The sequence below is a fragment of the Plectropomus leopardus genome, chromosome 13, assembly GCF_008729295.1.
Source record: "Plectropomus leopardus isolate mb chromosome 13, YSFRI_Pleo_2.0, whole genome shotgun sequence".
NCBI lineage: Eukaryota > Metazoa > Chordata > Actinopteri > Perciformes > Serranidae > Plectropomus > Plectropomus leopardus.
Genome location: NC_056475.1, coordinates 21399372 through 21414879, shown reverse-complemented (window position 1 = coordinate 21414879; position 15508 = coordinate 21399372). Strand labels below are relative to the sequence as shown.

The following is a 15508-nucleotide window of genomic DNA, read 5'->3' as shown; positions in this document are numbered from 1 at the left end:
CGATCTGCAATCTTCATTTTAATGTTATATTCACATACATATAATCTTATTTTATCATATAAATGATTTGTCACTATTTTACTGTATCTACATTTAATGATGGAGAAGGCACTAAAGGCTGTGCTGCTAAATGTACAAGTTTGGGTGACTGGCAGTGGCACTATGAGGTTGTGCTGATCTCCCCCAGCCTCCGCAGCAGTCCGTCCAGCGTCTCCATGTTCTGTGATTTCTCCTCAAGCAGCTCATACCGCAGACTGGAGATGTCCTGCTTGATCTCTTTCAGCTCACCTGAAGAGAAATTAATGTTTCATTTCAAACTTGAAAACCTATAACTTAGAATAGTTTTCATTCATTCATTCATTTTCCGTATCCGCTTGTGCTCGTAAGGGTTGCGGGGGACTGGAGCCAATCCCAGCTGTCATTGGGCGGAAGGTGGGGTACACCCTGGACAGGTCGCCAGACTATCGCAGGGCTGACACATATAGACAGACAACCTTGCACACTTTAGAATAGTTTTATTTCAAGAATTAATAGAGACATTTAAACAAGCTCGGTTCAGTTTTAGTGTCATTTTATTGATTTTACCTTCAGTGATCTCGTCACTCTCTTTATCTGCTTGGGCTTTGATGATATAACGCTTTATCAGTCGCTTCATGATCTTCTGGAACCAGAGATGGAGAAGAGCTTAAATTCTTTGAACACGCACAATTTAAAAATATTGTAATGGAAATAGACCCACATTGAATTCTTTTTGAAGATAAAAAGTTTAACATCCACAAGAACTCATTCTGTCAGAAATGCTCATGTTTTGTTTTTGTTTTTTTTAATAATGTAACAGTTTAGTGCTGGGTAGTTTAAGTGTAGCAATGTATCTTTTTTTATGAGCTTTTAATTTCTTTTGCATATATAATCCAATTCTGCAGAATAACCAGAAACTGTAGCTGTCACAGAAATCCAGAGTAAAAAATATATTTTTGTCTGAACCTTTGCAAAATGCACACAAGTACAAACCTGATATCTGGATGGGCTGGTAGACCCACCAAATCCTGAACTTTTGCTTCCTCCGAGCTGAAAGATTAAACATATTAACTTCATTGAAAAGAACTGACATTTTTCAGGTTAAACTGGACTTCAGGTCTCAGGTGGAGCCTGTGGTGCAGCAGTAAATCCACTGGGAGGTGCTCAGGCTCTGCCTTTAAAGCCACACTGAATATCATGGTCAAGGAGAAATGTGTGGTACCTGGTTGAGCTGAGTCTCAGTTTTCTCCTCACTGTGTCCTGCCACAAACTGCAGGAGCAGGGACCTTATGGCCGTTGCCATCCCCAGCATGGATTTTGGACTGGGGACCAGATTAAAGGGCACAGGGAGCGTCCTCCCCTCCTCAAAGTAGGAGAACCAGAGTTTGGCCCGAGCAAACTTCCACTCAACATCAGCATCATCCTGAAGACAAGAAGGAAAGAAACGGTAAAAAGAAACACACGTTGGAGCAGAAAACCACCAGCACTACATTGCCTCTTGAGTATGATGCACAGCTGTAATCAAATGTACCAGATTTACTACAAACTAGTTCATTTGCTTTCTTGGCAAGAGTTAGATGAGAAAATCAGTACTGCTTTCTCTGACTTTGGATGGTAAATATGAAGCTACAGACAGCTGCAAGGCTGTCAACTTAGCTCAAAAATGGGGAAACTGACAAAACTCTTAAGAAAATTACTTTAAATATCTTGTTTGTTTAGTTCACACAACAGCCAAATTCTTAAAAAGTTAAATTGTGGTTTTACACAGGTAATGTGCCTGACTATTTCCTGGTCAGGAGCAGTGAGTCTCTGCTGACTCCAGACAAGTCTTAAGGAAGTCACTGCTCCAGCCCTAAAACCCAGGCTAGCTGTTTCTACCTGTTTCCAGTCTTTGTGCTAAGCTAAGCTAATCAGCTGCTAGCTGTAGCTTCACATTTACCAAACGGACACTAGAGTGGAATAAAAAGCCTGGCCCATATAGACACCTGTCCCAAATATAACCTGCAGAGTTCAGTGGTTTAAGCAAATAATAGCCCGGACTATTAATTGAAGTTTTATGGAGTATTGTGGTTTAATATTTTTGATCACACACCTCAATCTCCTGGAAGGAGCTGTTGATCATGGCGATAAGCATGTTGAGCAGCACTATCACCATGGTGACGTTGTAAACCCCGTACAACACGTAGCCAATGTTCTCGATGAATTTGTGCCCGTTATTGATCACGACAGATCTGACCTCTGACAGTCCAAATATGGCCCAGAATAACGTCTTGAAGCTCTCCTCCAGGCTGGACGGATGCACAGAGGACAGAATGTTAGAGGAAATGAGAGAAAAGTTATTTTTGAACTCTAACAAACCATTAATCATCAGAACGGAGATATTAAGGATGCTCCATGGGAAAAGCAAAGGAAGAAGATAAGGTTTTTAGGTCATTTTCTTCTTCTCAGTGTGTACAACTTGCAAAGAACACATGGGTCTGGACCCCCACAATGGGTCCCAAGATAAATCTCATTAAATGATTAAGAAAAATAAAAATCTGACAGACTATCTTAGTTTTATTTTAAATATATTCATCACTTTTCTGTTGATTTGCTTTTATTTTTAAATATGGGATGTATTACTATCTCGTCCATCCTTCAGATATAAATATATGACAAGTTTTTGGTTGCAGTGCCGACAGCTTCAAAAAATCAAATTGCAGCGTGAGAGGAATGTTAAATACATAGCTCTGGGAGGCAGGAAACTCTACAAGCATGTGTGAACAAATGCAGGTGTCTCTCACGTGGTGAAGGCGTCATTCTGCTTCGCCCCCAGGTAATAAGAGTACAGGTTAAACATGCCGATCATGAATGCCAGAAAGACCAAGATGAAGATGACCATGAACTTGAAGATGTCCTTGACAGTCCTCCCTAGAGAAATCTGCAGTGGACCGAAGCTTTCGTTGGCTGGGAGTATGTAGGCGATCCGAGAGAAGCTCAGCACTACTGCCACTGCATACAGGCCCTCTGATACCAGCTGGGGATCTGATGGCAACCAGTAAATACGTGCTGGAACAAAAGAGCAGTAAACTTCAGTTATGCTACTTCCACTTCAATAGATTTTTTTGTATTACTTTTCTTTTAAAGGGTAGTCTTACAATGAAGGCAGTCATTCTTTGAGGGCAGATTAAAGAGAGTGTTTCATTAAATTATTAAATTGGGTGACCACAGAGTATGCTCGTAAAAAAAAAGTCACTGGATCTTAACTTGATGATATTAAGGATTGAAAAAAACAATTGCTTTGGTGATGTTTCCAAAGGTTATCAAATAAGCATGTCCCATCTGTGATTAAGGGGTTACAGGTTGCATTTTGAACATATTATGAACATCTTTTGAACGTAGAGTGTGTAGGATTAAGTGGGACATATTGGCAGCAATAGAATATAATAATCTAGATTATGAGCTGGTCCTCGTCTACGGAGATTGCCATCTTGCAGCAGCATATTTCTACAGCAGCCCAGAACACCTCGGCTACAGTGGAAAACATACTCTCATGTAACGCCTCATGCTAACTCAGAGCAACTGTTTATACATAAATGATGTAAGTGTGGCGGTCTGTTCTGGTCTGTGCTGGTGTGTGAGCATGCTCACCCAGTGTGAAGTAGTGTATCTCAGGGGGCAGTGTGACATTTATCAGTGTCCTATAGTTTGTGTGTACATAGGTCTGGGCTAAGTCAGCATGTCTCAGGGTGGCGAAGCGACAGCTGAAGGAGGCCAGGAAGATAGCCAGCATTCCAAAATCCAAGAAGTTCCACGGTTCAACCAGGTATTCCCCCGGCCCTTGACTCCAGATCTCCTTCACTTCAGCCCAGATCATACCTGCAGCGGCACAAAGTCACGTGATGTTACACACGATGGCACGACTTTCCTCCATCATGATGGTCTTACGCTCACCCGTGACCCATGAAATGATGAGGATCTCCATCCACGTGAAAGGCGTGGTGGTCATGCGGTAGAGCAGCAGCGGGTCAGAGTTGAGTCCTCCTGGGTGGTGATGGTGGGTCATGTTCGGCAACAAGGTGGTGCCTGCGAAACGATCAGCAGCATTCAGGATCAGAAGACCCAGAAAAATTGTGAAGGATGAGGCGTGGGCCACAAACTTCATGAAGGGGCTTCGCATCACTTTCCCCACCTAAGTGAGAAAAATGACATGATGGTGTTATCAGAGAAAACATCCTGCAGAGAGTTAAATGTTGAGTCATGGATTTGGAAAGTCTTGTGAGAGACATTTGTGAGCAAACGTATAACATACTCTGCTGCAAGGAGCAATCCAGTAAGCCACAGCCAGTCCAGGCAGTCCAATAGCCACTCCCAGCACCACCAGCAGCTTGATAGCAGTGGTTTGTTGTCTCAGGCCGGGCAGATTTTCATACCAGATACTCAGCAGCTGCTGCTGGCAGTTTGGATGAGCCACAAACTGAAGGGCAGAGACATTACAGAGTGAGAACAGGGATTTAAAATGCAGAGAGAGGATGACAGAACACGACTTCAGTTTCAAGTCAAAATGTTGATTGCTGTGAACACAGTAAAAAAGTCTGCATCAACTATAAATTGATCCTTCTCTTATAGGAGGAATCAGCCAAAGAGTCACTGTAAGAGAGAATCATCATGATCCAGACAGGCAGGGATGAGATGTATAACTACTACTTAATCATTATTATTTTTGTTTTTGTTTAATCTTTTACCGAACTATCATCCCGGAGTCCAAGGCGGTGTCCTGTAAATGCTTGTTTTGTCTGATTTACAATTCAAACCCTAAATATTTCAGTTTGCAATGTTAATAAAATAGAGAGGAGCTGCAAATGATCATATTTGAGAGCAAGAACCAAATCAGGTTTGGTATTTTTCTTGATAAATGACAAATTGATTATCAAATGATTAATTTTGTGTCAGTCAATAAATAGATGAATTGTTTCAGCACCAGACACATCTGAAAAAGTAAAGTAAGACAGATGAGTTCGGACTCAAATTCAAGCATCTATCAAATATCTTAAACCTGAAACTCTAATAATGATACTTGTGTGTTTTAGACCGTTGATTACAAATCAGTTCTCAATTTTCATAAAAACTAAAGTGCACACAGCTCTGCTCCACTGGCACCAGGAAAGAAGGCTATGGCCTATTTATATCAGGTTTTCTCATATGCACGCTTATTTACGTGGAAAAAGACTATAACCCTCCCTGTCATTATGAATTCAGCCACTCCCTCATGCCCTGCGGTAACCCTTTTCCTGCCGCCCCCCTCTCCTGACCATCTCCACCCACTCACTCACCTGCTTCCTATTTCCCTGATTAGTCTTGCAGTATAAATACTGGCCCATCTCCACTTTGTGTTGGCTAGTTCTTCTTCCTTTCTGAACAGAAAGAGTGGTCTGAGACTTGTGCTTTTGGGATCATGCTTGTCTATTATCTGAACCAATACAGCTGCTTTCATTTGTTCATTTATTTGTTTGGGTTTTTTTTGGACAAGTTTCCATTATTTAATGATGTAGGAAACAGCTGAAACCCCTTACAACACCAAGCCTTGTCAGCTGCCACATGGTGCTGTTTTTAGTTAAGAATCTGCCCAATACACATCATCACTGTGATGGTATCAGTGCACTCTTATAGCTTATCTTCTGGGACTGATTTTCTGACATCAAAGTGAAATCACTGCTTTTCGACAGCAGACTCTCACATCTTAATTCTCAGGGTCTCCATGAATTCATTAAGGAGGAAGAGTTTTTTTGTTGCAACAGCTGCATTGCTCCACAAACAACTTTGACCAAAAAAAGTGATAAGCTATTCATTGTGAATTCAAGCTATTTAATGGCGAGATGTGAAACACTCGTCTGTCCAGAAGGCTGGAAATGACCTTTTTCTTATAATATGACTAAAAGCATGTACCTACTGCTTGTGGGCCACTCACCTTTTTAAGTTCATATTTGATGGCTAATTTGAGCCGTGTGAGCGAGGGGCGACCTGGTAGATCATAGCTGTCTTCACAGTTAGTTTCTCCGCTCAGTATGGCTTCCACCTCCTCTGTGCTGCGACACAGATCCAAAAGGCCCACCACATAGTCCTTACACTGGTGCGACAGACAGCAGTAGTCGTTCTATGAACACAATGCGCTTCAATGAGTGAAACAGTAAGATGCATTGCAGGAGATATAATGCTGGGTTTGTTGCTGCATCCTACCAGTAAAAATCTATATATGTATAAGGGAGGGTTTTATGGAAAATCTGGTCATAATTTTCAGATGGTTCTCACAATTGGTGAACACAACTATACAAAGTTTTCAGAATAAAATGACACTTATATGGCCCTAACAAAAGCTTTGAAAAAGTTTGTAGACCTCAAAAATTTGTGTGAGCAGCTGTCTGTGAGCTGTAGTATACAGTCCTACAATACGGCCAGTAATAATTACGGTTGTTATATGTGTGTCAGACCAACAATGTCAACAGTGATGACAAGATCTAGACCCCTGTCTGTTTCTGCTTCCTCTCTTAAAGGCTCATAAAATGTCCCTGTGTTTATTGGCAGTTCTTCCTGGCAGCTGGTTGGCAGCGCCATGTCAAAAATATCTTTTGTGTACTTGACGATGAACTGGTTTTCAGGACACGTGCACAGTAGCACTTACAGGATGTGCCCAGTGATTTTAGAGTCTGTTGATGATTCAGTAGGATCTTTTATTACTTTTGTACCTTAAATTCTTTCTCAATGTCAGCCAGCATGGCCAGCTCATTGCTGAGCTCCAGGGCTGCCAGCACCGGGTCCTCGTTAGACAGGGAGAGGTAAGCAGGACTGGCAAGTCCTCTGTATGCGTTGATCCTTGATCGCGAGTGGCTGAAGGAGTCAAACTGCTGCTGGTAGTTACAAGAGTCGCAGCCGCAGAAGTAATCGTGAGGATGATCAATGCGGGCCCCTTTACTGAGCAGGGTGTGAACTATCTCATATTCCTGGCAGTGAGCTGCAAGGATCACTGGTGTAATGTCATGAGAGAACCTGTGAGAATGAACACACACACACGACCATTTACATTGCAACAAATAATTATTTATCACAGGCATTCACATAACAGAAACATTTTTTTTCAAAGTCCTCTGGTCTACATAAACACCACCAGGGCTCCCCACTCATTTACGCAGCAGCTGGCGAACTTAGTTTAGCACAAGGGCTGGAAATAGCTTGTCTGGCTCTGTCCAAAAGTAAGAGAACAGAACTTTTAAAGCTCACTATATAACATGTTAATTTAATCCATACCGAAACTGAAGTGCCAGGCACAAAGACTTCAGGAAGTTAGTGCATGCAGCAAGTACAGAGCAGCCCTTTAAACAGTCAGGGGCATTCAGGAGGCTCCACATGTCAGGACATTTAGATATTTATGGCACCAGTTACACTGCTGTCAGAGGGCACAACATTTTTTGAATGTTGCCTTACCTCGTCCCGTCCTCATCATAAGCGTAGAAGTCATCCAACATCTCTGCTTGAGCAGGACTCGCTGTTAGACGATGGGCATCTCTAAACGCTGGGTGACACAAGAGGGCCTCTGTGATACGAACATAACCTTTACCTAAAACCAAACACAAACACATACACACACAGAGCAAAGCTACAAGTGTGGTTTGGTACCTGGTTCCTTTGACCTCAGTAGCCATATTGTTGTTGTGCCTGTGAATTTTTTCCAAAAGTCTGAAGATATGAAATTGTAATTTTTTAGTTGTAATAACTTCACATGCACATAAAGTAACAACCTTGAAGCTTTATCTTCAGCACTGTATTTTAGTCATGTTATGTTAGTGTGATATTAGGTGGAATGAGTCTGTCCTGGGATCTCTCTGCCCTTCCATGTGCATATGTGCCAAGCCTAAGGCAAGGAGAGCAGCAGCAAAGACTCCCCAGGTACAATAAGGAATGATGCTGATTAGTCAAACAGCATGAAAATGAGGAGCTGGGTTGAAAGCAGGTTGCAAAGCAGCTTGCAGTGGAAGCAGCAAGAATAGGCAAGCCAAAGCAGTTTAAATAGGGCACCCTGAATGAGATTTGCTAGTTGGTTGCATGGATGGTAATCCATGAGCAGATTCATGATCCATCAGCAGATTCCCTTCTATCAGTCAGCCGATCCATCACCTTATTACGCTGCTTGATATCAGCTGATGTAGCTGTGATGTGAGCTGAGCTTGACCCCCCTGAACCAATTCTATGCTAATTTTTTGTAGATTGCTAGAAGTAAGGTTGTGCAATTTCAATTTTATTGTAAATAAAACAGAGTGCAACTTTAGACTTTCTTTTGAAGAATTAAAGTTTGCACTCATGCAATCAGATTTTTTGCTTTGTTGGTCCCAGTGCTCATTTTCAAGCAGGTCTTGTTTTGAAATACAAATGATATTAAAAATAGCTCTCTCTAAAGCAAGTGAGGAAAGGTTCACTCAGATCACAAAAAAACATCTAAGTCAACCTTTCAATGAAAGGTTAGATTAAATTAAAGCAGTAAAGCATTATGCACAATCAGCAATGCCACCTGCTCTGATATTGGAGCACAAAATTAGCACCACTGATATGCCAAGTGCTGGTAAAATATGCAGGTAGATAGTAGATTTGCCTTAACCACGAGTCCCAATAACAATGGTAATCTATTGAGTACCTGGAAAATTGTCAACATTCATTTAGCCGATGGACGAAAAAGTTAAATTTGGACCCACTCTGTCATCTTTAAAAGCTTTGACACTGAAGATCGCTGCGCCACCAGGCTGTCATTTGTGATTACACCTTTACATGTCATTTTGACCCTCGAATAAAATGCACATCTTACTGATGGCTAACAGCAGGGCGTCACCCACTCTGGCCAAATCCGCCCTCCCCAACAGCAGCTCCGTCACCTCCAGATGTTCATTGGCTACAGCCAGCTGTAATGCATTCTGGCCCATGTAGTCCACAGCATTGACATTCAGGTTGGGCACATGGAGCAGCATGCGCCGCACCTCTGGTATGTTGCCGTATTCTGCTGCCTCCAGAAAACGCTGCTCAACCTCCGACAGGCTGATTGAGGGTGCGGAGAACATGTAGGCTGGACCACGAAGGGCCTGGCGTCGTTTAATAGTGCTGAGAGGAGCCATGAGCTGTCTCTCTGAGATGCTGTGGCTGCCAAGAGAGTCAGGAGACATAAACACGGTATATAATGTCCACATGGTGACTTATACTCAAGTACATAAAGTCTTTTGGAAATCACTCTTGAGTTTCCAGTTTCATCCTACAGAAATGCTTTTTATAGGATGAAGATGCTGTTAACAAGTTTTAATTATTAATTCTACTTCTGTGGCAGTAATAACAGAACAAATAGAGCTCTCACCTGTCATCCGAAGTGATCTGTTGCAGCCTTTTATTTTCCACAGTTTGGTAGATATAAAGGTTCAGTGTTTAGGATTTAGGGGGATATATTGGTAGAAATGGAATATAATATAAGTATGCTTCTTTAGTGTACAATTACCTGAATTTAATAATCGTCATGTTTTTGTTACCTTAGAGTGAGCTGTTTATATCTAGGAAGCGGAACCTCATCCACAGAGATCGCCATGTTGCACTGCTATGTCTACAGTAGCCCAAAACAGCCAAACCAAACACACTGGCTCTAGTCGCTTTTTGGCCACCGCAGTTAGCAGCCGCTCCATGACGTGTAGCATCGGAAAAACACAACTTTTTAAACTTGAAATTGCTTTATTCAGTGTTTTTATTGGTTTAAATCAACTTGTTTGATTGTTTGAAGGAACACACCTCTGCTGATAATTCATCTGCCAGTAAAAACCTCCTGAACATCTGGATCTTTAGTTATCAAAAAGCTGAGCCCCAGCTGGCAGGTGCCGGGCAAGCCACCCATCTCCAACATGCCAAACAGCATCAGAGAAACATTCATTTGTAATGTGAAACTGCTTATTCAGTGTTTTTACTAGATTTATTCACCTGGTCTGTGATTAACTCCTGAACTCCTGAACAATGAACATCAGAGGAAATCTAACAGGAAGAAGTTTCAGCTGGTTACAATATGCAGCCAGCACAGATAGATGCCACTAAATCTCCCTAAATCTTTCACACTTCATCTTTAATACCCCAAAAGAAACCCCTCTCAAAACACCTAAAAAAATAAAATAAAGATGAAATATTAAATTCTCTGATTTCTGTACTTAAGTCAAATTCAAAAAAGGAGTTTATATAGTTTTAGTCCTAGCATTAAATACTAATTTCCCAGTATTTCCCAGTTTAATTTTTAAACATTTCCCTATAGAGTCTTAACTTCACTGTAATAAAGCATATTTAGATAAAAAAGAAAGATGCCAGTACAGATACACGTGTAAGAATGAAAGTTTAAACAGGAATGTTAAACTTTCAATCCTTTCAATGAAACAGTTTCCTACAATTAAATAGGCAAGTAGCCAAAAAGATCCATATGTCTGTATTTTACACGATAATAAAACATGCTGAGTTCAAATAAATGCTTTTCCAATGCGAAATGTTTCCATAATTCTTCTGGCAATGTAACGAAACCTGCAGATGAAGATGGACACAAAAACACACCTGCCCTCTACATGCACATCTGGCTGAGTAGGGGCTGTAAATGAAAGACTCACCCGAGGCATCGACCAGAGCAACAGTTTTCCTCTCCAAAGTCATCGTACACAAGGAGGTTATCCCGGCTCCGAGCCCTGGGGCTGTCGCTGTAACCTGCAGGTCGGCAGTGGTTCATCCCCAGAGGTGATCAACGACAGAGGGTCCTGGTACATATGAAGGAGTGATCAAGTGTCTGTGGCATGACTCTCTCTCCCTCTCTAGGTCTCCCTCCCCCTCTGTGTCTCTGTGTCCTTGAGAAAGAATGCATCCTTCTGGGTCCCACTATACTTTTATTTACACGACTCCTTAGTCCAGATGTGGAGGGCAACTTACTGTTATGACTGAACACACTGAGGGTCAGTGGTAATACATGGCTATATTTGTCGTCATTGTTTCAGCGGAATCTACTTTTCTTGGAAAGTATTTGCTGCATTAGTTGTGAGGGTAAAAGCTAATTTGCAAGGATTAAGTACATAAATAAAAGCAGATTATTCTCAAAATATTGAGTTTTGCCAACAGTTTTAATGCTCAGGCTGTAAAATGCTATTTTAAACCGCAGTGTTTAGAGTACATGTGGAGTTTTGTCAGTGTGTGTGTAAGTGTGTGCATGCGTGTGTGTGTGTGTGTGCAGGAGTAACTGAAGGCTGATGAACAGCAGATGAGATTCCTCAGGGTTTAAATTCCCAGTAGACTTTATTTCCTGTGTGCTCCAACTCTCCACTGATCCCTGTCCAGTGTGGGAAAACGACTTCCCATGCTGCACACACACACACACACACACGCACACACACACACACACACACACACACACACACACACACACACACACGTATATACGTGTTTGAGTGTGTTTGTGTTGTCTGTGGTTTGAAGCATGCAAACAAGTATATTGTCACCAGCAGGTCAAAGGTGAGACGCAGCACCCAGTGTTTCCATTACACACACATACACACTTGAATGCATTATATCTGATGGTACAGTGCATCCTTTTTCATAGTCCTTGTTAGCTTTTCCACTGTTGTTTCACATAAAACACTCCATTACATCACGCGATGCGTCAACATCCAAAGATCTGATAAAGCAAAGTCTCTGATGTACAATTGTAGCAGTAAAAATTGCCTTTTAAGGCCCTGATTGCAGATGATTTGTCACTTTGGAAGTTTCATGACGTAACAGCGTTGCATTTCACAGGGAGGATGGCAGGGTAAAAGGGGGTAAATGCTGACAGATGTCACCGGAGAGAGTTTTTGTTAAGACTTCATGCCCAGAACAGAACAGAACCCAGATCTGGATGTAAACACTGTCAACTCAAACATACACACTTATTGGGGGCAACGACTGGGCAAACACCTGGATAGTCATTTTTGTGTGTGTGTGTGTGTGTGTGTGTGTGTGTGTGTGTGTGTGTGTGTGTGTGTGTGTGTATGTATGTTATTGCCCCTGATTCTGGTGATAACACTGTCCGAGCTCTGGCTCTTTGTGTGGTCTGGCCTGTGTATATTGTCAGGGTTAATGAACCCACGTACACACACAGGATAATCTGTGTGTGTCTGTGCAGGAATAAGGAGACAGAGCAGATTGGAGGGGAAAAGTCTGGTGCCATAAATGATAAATGAGCATCCTGGTCTCTGGAGAGATCTGTTATGGGACACATTATGGGTTACATTCTCCCAGTGTAACAACAATATATTTACTGGAATATTGTACTTAATTAATTATGTACTTTACTTGAGTATAGCCATTTTTTCCTCAGCTGTAGATGCTGGCTACTTTCATCTGGATTTTTATTTTCTCATATAAGGTGATCTAGAGAGAATATTACTTTACACATAATATATTGTCTCGTGTAGATTAGTTGTTCTGATACCAGTCTTGGACAAGCCTCTGATACCACTCATAAAGCTGAATCGAGTATTGGCGAGTACACATGTCTATGCACCATCCGACACCACTTAATTTATTTTATTTTCATGTCATGTGCATGTCCAAGAAGACAAGAAGACAATTAATCCCAAAGTACTTTGTTACAATTTGGACACACACAGTTTTACCACTGATACTTAAAGAACATTTTTCTTTTTTCTTTTTAACTTAAAATGAAATGGCGATATACATGTCCTCATATGGCCATGTATTTTAGTGATAACATTCTATCAGATTCCAGAGTGAGCAGCCAAACATTTGTACTAAACTGCAAACAGTTTATCACAAGACAAAATACGCCAACCAAATCTCAAAAAGAAGAAAGACAGACAAGAGTGGAAGAGACGGATAAAGTCAACCTAGTTCATCTAAAGATGTCTGAGGAGAAACAGGTACTAATCAGCAGCACAGTTAACACAATCTGCACAGTTTAAACATACAAGAAAATGTAATTTATTTTAGCAAAATTATTTCTTTAAAAAATTAATAAGATTAACGATGTAAATTAAAAAATGTCATGTGTAATTGTTTTGTAAGGGATAACACCCAACATACCAATGTAACAAAATAATAGTTTGATGAAAAGAAATGCAAGAAGAAAAAATACAATAACATATCGAAGTGAAAGATCACTTACAAGATTTACAAAAAATGACCAATCTTTGAAATGCTTTGGTAACACAACAACAGGGAAAATCTTCAACCAATCATTGCACTATACAACGGTACAGCAAATAAGGAAAAATAACAAACTAGCAATATGTTTCATTAAAAACTGTCACGATTTAAAGTTTGATTTAAGCATTTCCAAAATGGTTCCCTGGTTTTCAACATTAAGAAAAATTCAACAATGATTGTCTTACTGCTGCTGTACAGTAACGTGTAGGCTGATCTACCAAGGTTATTAAACAGCTAATACCTTAACTTCAGTGAAATTCTGAAGGCACAACATTAACACTATTGTAATTCCACCTTGATGTAAGAAAAAGATTTAAATATTTATTCTGACACTGCATACGTGTTTGTATTTTTCCATTAGAATACAACTTCAAGAGCCAAGAAACAGATAACACAGTAAAGAATGGCAAGACTCGTCTCAGAAGTCAATGAAACGACTTCTGTGAATCTCTATGAGCTGATGCTGTCAGCCAGAGGAGCACTTCATCTGAGGATAACAAAGACCAATCCACAGCTGGTTGTCTTGTCCAACAGAAGGTGCAGCACCTGTTTTCTGAGCATCGTGCTGACAATCTACATTTAGAAGACTTCACCTGCCTCAGCACCTCTCCAGCTTCCCAGACAGGCTCAACCTCCACACTTTCTATCAGATCAGAGGACGCCACCATCTTCGCTTGTACTGTCTAGGCCAAAATCCTCGTGTCCCTTGTTTTTGAGCAGGTTTTCAGGACAATGCAGTCCACTGAGGCTGTGAGGCTACTGTATGTAACTAATTCTGCCAGCAAAGCCAAACAACAAAGTTGGCATCACCAAAAAGTGCAATTTGGTGTGGAAGAGTCGTTTTGGCAAGAAGAAGAGCAAGAAGCCCAAAAATGATTCAGAGCAAAATATAGAGAAGTCCATCAAGGACAGCAGATGTTCCTCTGAACCGAACCTGAGCCCCATCCCTGTGGAGCTCTGTGAACTCTGATCTCCTCTCATGATGTCCTCCTCTCATGATGTCCTCCACTCCTTCCTCCAATGCTGCACTGAAAAGAGACCTTACAAAGGTAAGAATGCAATAACATGGAATTTATAACCAGAAACCACAAACTCCTGCAAGGACAGTAATGCTGGGAACTGCTGTAGAAATAACACACATATATTTTCATGTACTGTATATATGTACTGTAGGTCTCAACTAGCACACTATGTTGAGAGAGATTCACAGCACCACCTGCTGGAATGAGGTGGTAGTTCATTTGACCAGGAAGCGTCACTTTCACCTGCTGCTGTCAGTCACAAGACTCAGCACAGATTTTCTCAGCTTGCACTACATTCAGGGTCGCTGCTTTTCAAAATTACCCTCTTTGAATTGTGAACAACATCAAAGTGTGTGCTTACACTTGAGGAACAAATGTTTGTTCATCTTAATCTTGCAGATTTCTGACACTCATTTGAGGCATAAATCAGCAAAAGTTTGACTTGTCCTGATCTTTCTCAGAGTAACACAGTGTTATGCCAGAGCATATTACTTCCATTTTCTCAAGGAATGAAAGCCACTTTAATTAACTCGCTGCACTGAAAACTCTCCACTGGGGTTTGTCTGCTTTTATAAAAGTGATGGCCTACCTATCAGGTTGTGGTGGCATCAAAAAAATAGCTTCTCCAGGTTTTCAGCTGGCTCATCTTATGAGATGACACAGGATGTTTGTGAAATAACTGAAGGCATTAAAGCTTTGCCTACAAGATTTAAACTCTTGTTTGATGCTAGTTTCCAACTCTGGCTGCAATATGGAACATGATATCTAACTTCCTGGTATATTGTTTTTCTTGGAATAAAAACAATTCATAAACACCTAGATGCAGTTTTATCACTTTCTAACAAATCAGCAATTTTAAGAGGTTTTGTAATTCATAATGAATGGTTTTATTAAGGGGTAAAGGGGAAGTCAGCAAACTGCAGAAAGATTGCTAATATATAAACTCAAGACCCAAACAAATACGCTCCTACCCTCATTTACAACATTCACCTTCCCTCACACTCCCACTGCGCACAAGCTTGAACGTCTCCTGTTGTTGACTGGCATGAATTGTGTTGTGTGGCTGTTGTGTGTTTGTTTCCCATTTACAGAGCCGGCACGTATGAACACTGGACGTTTTTTTCAGTGCATGCAGAGTGCACACAGCTTGCAAACTGTGAGGAAACTGACAAAAAGTGAACTGGGTTAAAAGCGCTGATCATTCCCCTGGTGACTTGCATCTTAAAAATCACAACTTGGCAACCCAA

At 41.1% G+C, this 15508-nt stretch overlaps 1 protein-coding gene across 1 annotated transcript; it reads right to left on the bottom strand.

Moving 5' to 3' along the window:
* Positions 1–5: 5 nt before the first annotated feature.
* On the bottom strand, positions 6–10811 carry trpc6a (transient receptor potential cation channel, subfamily C, member 6a). Its single transcript, XM_042500030.1, is given in 15 exon segments — positions 6–288; positions 586–661; positions 1012–1068; positions 1241–1441; positions 2111–2306; positions 2802–3066; positions 3649–3876; positions 3952–4189; positions 4310–4474; positions 5966–6151; positions 6741–7041; positions 7477–7609; positions 8849–9177; positions 10659–10777; positions 10779–10811. Coding segments are annotated over 15 exon segments (2655 nt in total). The 3' UTR covers positions 6–160.
* Between the last annotated feature and the right edge of the window lie 4697 nt (positions 10812–15508).